Source organism: Polistes canadensis, unplaced genomic scaffold (genome assembly GCF_001313835.1).
Source record: "Polistes canadensis isolate GaletaPanama2010 unplaced genomic scaffold, ASM131383v1 scaffold_304, whole genome shotgun sequence".
Classification (NCBI taxonomy): domain Eukaryota; kingdom Metazoa; phylum Arthropoda; class Insecta; order Hymenoptera; family Vespidae; genus Polistes; species Polistes canadensis.
Genome location: NW_014569851.1, coordinates 37,006 through 42,462, shown reverse-complemented (window position 1 = coordinate 42,462; position 5,457 = coordinate 37,006). Strand labels below are relative to the sequence as shown.

The window sequence follows — 5,457 nt, the reverse complement described above, 5'->3', positions numbered from 1 at the left end:
ATGCACTGGCATCCAGCAGGTTCCCAGAAAGCTACAACTGCAACTGCATCTGCAAATGCAGAATCTACTAATACTGCAAATAAATCTGCTACTGCAACAACATATAAACTTGCAACTGCCTATGCAACAGCTACTAAAAATTCTAGAGCAAAAGCAGCTGCGATTGCTACTACTTCTGCAACAGCACATAAACTTACACATGCACATGCTTTAGGCACTGCAACTGCAACAGCACATGCTTTAAGCACTGCAACTTCAACTGCAAATGCACTTGCAACTACAAACGCAAATGCATTTGCCTCACCCATTGCACATGTTACGGCATCTGCTACTACTACAGCACATGTAACTTTAACTGCCTCTTTGCATGCTACTTCACATAAAAATGCAATTGCAAATGCTACTGCAACTAAAACTGCACATGCAATTTAAGGTTTATCTGCAACGCTAACTGCAAATGCTAATGCTGCTTTACATGCAGCTGCAACTTCAACTTTAACTGCAAATGAAACTGCAATTGCAACTGCCATTGCACATGAAACTTTAATACACATATTTGTAGCAAAAATTTCTTTTATATATATTCAGAAAATTTCTCGACTTTAATAAATTTGCTATTAGAAACTGGACTGATTGGATGTCTAGTTAACTACAATCGATTTTCCTCGAAAAAAAATTATAATCTAAACGTAAAGTGCACCTTAATAGTTGTATTAAATTGATTTTATCTCTTTCTTGGACTGCAGTGGTCGAAATTTAAATGATATAAGCTTTACTTTTTCAGACTTTATACAATTTATTTGTAAGTATACGCCTCAAAGTTTAAAAGCAAACGATTTATAGTTTTCGTTAAATAGACCTTCTGTAGAAATCTGATAGTTCCCCACAAAGATTAAATTCAGAAAGCAGCGACAATTGCTTTTTAATATATTCAGAAATTTTCACGGCAGGGAAAATGTACTATTAGAAACTAGGCAGATTTAATGTCAGGGTAACAACAATCAATTTTCGTTAAAAAAAAATTAAATTGTACACAAAAAGTATACCAAAACAGTTGTATTAAAATTATTTTTTCTCTTTCTTGGACTGCAGTTGTCAGAATATACCTAATATCAGCATATTTTTCTAGACTAAATACAATTTATTCGTAAGTGTACGATGTAAGGCTTAAAAGCAAATGATTCAATGCTTTTTTTAAATAACAAAAATTTCCTATAAATATTTTTAAAAATTTTCAGAGGCAGTGAAAAATGTGCCATAAGAAACTAAACAGATGGGATGTCCGGTTAACTACAATCGATTTTTGTCGAAAAAGAATTGAATTCCACACGTAAAGTATACTTAAATATTTGTATTAAAACGAAATTTTCTCTTTCTTGGACTGTAGTGGTCGGAATATAAATGATATAAACTCTATTTATTAGGAATCTATATTTTTTATTAGTTAGTATACGCTTCAAAGTTTGAGAGCAAACTTTCCAAAGCTTCTGTTAAATAGCATTTCTTTAGAAATCCCACCGTTCTAACCTAAAATTTAATATAGAAAGAAGCGATAATTTCTTTTAAATGTATTAGGAAATTTTTAAAGATTGTAAAAAATGTGCTATTAGAAACTCAACAAATTCAATGTCAGGTTAACTACATTTAAGTTTTGTCGAAAATGAATTGAATTCTACACGTTATGTATACTAAAATCGTTGTAATAAAATGATTTTTTCTTTTTCTTGGACTGCAGTGATCAGAATATTAAAACGTTCCCTGCAGCGTGGGGCGTATGCACTCCACGCTGAAGATTCCGTTCAAGCTAGAACAAAAAAAAATACGCCAGAAAAAAATGTAAAGCGTGGGGCGCATACGCATCAAGAGGCTTGAACAAAAAGTCTTCAAAAAACGGTCTAGAAGGGATCGTGTTAATGATATCAGCTTAATTTTTCGGAACAAATACTTTTTACTCGTATGTATAAGCTTCAAAGTTTGAAAGCTAACGTTTTATAGCATTTATTAAAAAGCATTTTTTTAAAAATCTCACAGTTTTAAACTAAGATTTAATCTAGAAATAAGCGGAACTATCTCTTATATATATTTAGAAATTTTCAATGATAGTAAAAAATGTTCTATCAGAAACTTAACAGATTAAATGTTAGGTTAACTACAATTGATAAATTTCAAAAAAAAATTGAATTCTACACGTAAAGAATACCAAAATATTTGTATTAAAATAATTTTTCTTTTCCATCGACTGCAATAGTCGGAATATTATCACGTTCCCTTCCGCGTGGGGCGTATACGCTCTACGCTGAACTTTCCGTTCAAGCTAGAACACTAAGGCATACGTTAGAGACAAGTTTAAAGCGTAGGGCGCATACGCTCCACGCAGCTTGTACAGAAAGTCTTTAAAAAACGGTAGGATAGGAAACGTGTTAATGATATCAGCTCAATTTTTTCAGATTGAATATCTTTTATTCGTAAGTATACGTTTCAAAATTTAAAAGCAAACGTTTCATGGCTTCTGGTAAATAGCATTTTTTCAGAAATCTTATAGTTCCTAACTAAGATTTTATCTAGGAAAAAGAGAAAATTCCTTTTAAATTTATTGAGAAATTTTTAGAGACGGTAAAAATTGTGCTATTAGAAACTAAACATATTAAATGTCAGGTTCACTACAATCGATTTTTTTTTAAAAAGAATTAAATTCTACAAGTAAAGTATACAAAAATATTTGTATATAAATAATTTTTTTTATTTGATTGATTGCAGTAGTCGGAAAATTAAAACGTTCCCTGCCGCGTAGAGCGTATGCGCTTCACGCTAAACTTTCCGTTCGAGCAAGAACAGAAAGGAATACGCCAGAAACAAATGTAAATCGTAAAACGAATACGCCCCACGCGGCTTGACCAAAAACTTTTTAAAAAACAATCTAGCAGGGAACGTGGTAATGATATAAGCTCAATTTTTTCAGACTGAATACTTTTTATATGTTAGTATACGCTCTAAAGTTTAAAAGCAAACGTTTCATAGCTTTTGTTAAATAGCATTTTTTTAGAACTCTAATAGTTTCCGACCAGGACTTAATCCAGAAAGCAGCGACAATTTTTTATAAATATATAAAAAAATTTTTAGAGAAAGTGAAAAATGTGCCATTAGAATCAAAACAAATTGGATGTGAGGTTAATTACAATCGATTTTTGTCAAAAAAGAATAAAATTTTACACGTAAAGTATATCTAATTATTTGTATTAAAACGATATTTTTTTTCTGGGACTGCAGTGGTCGGAATATAAATGATATAAACTCTATTTACTGGCACTCTATATTTTTTATTCGTTAGTATACGCTTTAAAGCTTGAAAGCAAACGTTCAATAGCTTCTGATAAATAGCATTTCTATAAAAATCTCACAGTTTCAAATTAAGATTCAATCCAGAAAGAAGCGAAAATTTCTCTTAAATATATTAAAAAATTTTCAAAAATAGTTAAAAATAAGTAATTAGAAACTTAACAGATTGAATGTTAGGTTAACTACAATCGATTTTTTTCGTAAAAGAATTAAATTCTACACGTAAAGTTTTCCCAAATATTTAAATTTTAATGATTTTTTCTTTTTCTTAGACCGCAGGGTTCAGAATATTAATACGTTTCAGGCCGCGTAGTGGGTATACTCTCCCTGCTGTACTTTCCGTTCTCACTAGAATAAAAAGGCATACGCTAGAAACAAATGTAAAGCGTTGAGCGCATACGCCCTATGCGGCTTGAACGGAAAATCTTCAAAAAACGGTCAAACAGAGAACGTGTAAATGATGTTAGCTTAATTTTTTCAGACCGAATACTTTTTATTCGTAAGTCTACGCTTTAAAGTTTGAAAGCCAACGTTTCATAGCTTCTGTTAAATAGCACTTTTTATGAAATCTTATAGTTGCAAACTAAGATTCAATCTAGAAAAAAACGAGAATTTCTTCTTAATATATTGAGAATTTTTCAGAAATGGTGAAAAATGTTCTATTAGAAACTATACAGATAGAATGTCAGGTTAACTACAATAAATTTTTGTCAAAAACGAATTAAACTCTACACGTAATGTTTACCAAAATATTTGTAATAAAATGATTTTTTCGCTTTTTTTGACTGCAACGGTCAAAATATAAAAAATGTTTGCAAAAAATTTTTGGACTTAAAAGTTTGTATTTAAAAGTATACGCCTTAAATCTTGAAAGAAAACGTTTTATAGCTTCTGTTAAAAATCACTATTTAGAAATATTACAGTTTTTACCTACAATCTAATCCAGAAAGGAGCAAAAATTTCTTTTAAATATATCTAAAAATATTCTGCGACTGTAAAAATGTGCTGTTAAAAACTAAGCAGAATTGATGTCAGGTTGACAACTATAGAATTTCGTCGAAAAAAAATTGAATTCTACTCGTAAAGTAACAAAAAAATGTTGTAATAAAATGTATTTTTCTTATTTTTTGACTGCAGTAGTCGAAATATAAATGATGTTTGCAAGAATTTTAAGGAACTAACATGTTCGAAAATTGCGCCACTCAGAGTAGATGACAGCACCTCGCGGCCAGCATGATCAAGACGCCGTCTGTTATCTTCAGGAAGAAAATATATCGATTGTTCCTATTAAACAAAGGATCACGCCACTTATCGTGTAAACAGATCATTGGTCCTGTATGACGTCATCCTCAGCGTGTTGTTCTCCTATTGCTTGTTTGTCTCCTCTTCCTAGCGCGGAACGTGCTATTTGGTGTATTGTTTTCTTGTCACGTCCTCGCTGTTCCTCAACCCGTACCGAAAAGGTGCGGGGTCCACTCAGAATCGTTTCACAAGTAAACCAGATCAGACGTGTATTTAGAGATCTCTAAAATTAGACATCTTCTCATAGTCTTTATCTCGCTCTTTTCTCATCTCTCACCGTTCCATCTCATCTTCTTCTTGCTCTCTTTCATCGAGACCATCTTTACGTTATATCTCCTATCTAAGCATCTCTTTCTGTCTTTCTCATTATCAACTTCTCTGGTAATATCTTAGCCTTTTCTCTCTACTTCTGATCATCGCTATATCATTTCTGACCTCTCATATTAGAATTTTATTTGTAAGTAAACACTCTAAAGTTTAAAAGATAACGTTTCATAGCTTCTTTTAAATAGCACTTTATTAGGAATTTTATAGTTTTTAACTACAATTTAATCCAAAAAGAAGCGAAAATTTCTTCTAAATATATTAAAAAATTTTTAGCGACGATAAAATTGCTCTATTGAAAACTAAACAGAATTGATGTCATGTTGCCTACAATGGAGTTTCATCGAAAAAGAATTGAATTCTACACGTAAAGTCACCAAAAAAAGTTATAAAATTATTTTTCCTCTTTTTTTGACTGCAGTGGTTAAAATATAAATGATGTTATATAACATTTTTCCGACTCTACACTTTTTATTTGTAAGTATACGCTTTAAA

General features: G+C 31.2%; 1 protein-coding gene across 1 annotated transcript in view; it reads left to right on the top strand.

Annotated features, from left to right (window-relative positions):
- LOC106791402 (platelet binding protein GspB-like) overlaps positions 1–5,457 on the top strand; it is a 6,153-nt gene continuing 696 nt past the window's right edge. The window contains exon 1 of the mRNA XM_014757020.1: positions 1–345. Coding sequence (XP_014612506.1) covers positions 1–345 — 345 coding nt within the window. The remainder of the gene's footprint in view (positions 346–5,457) is intronic.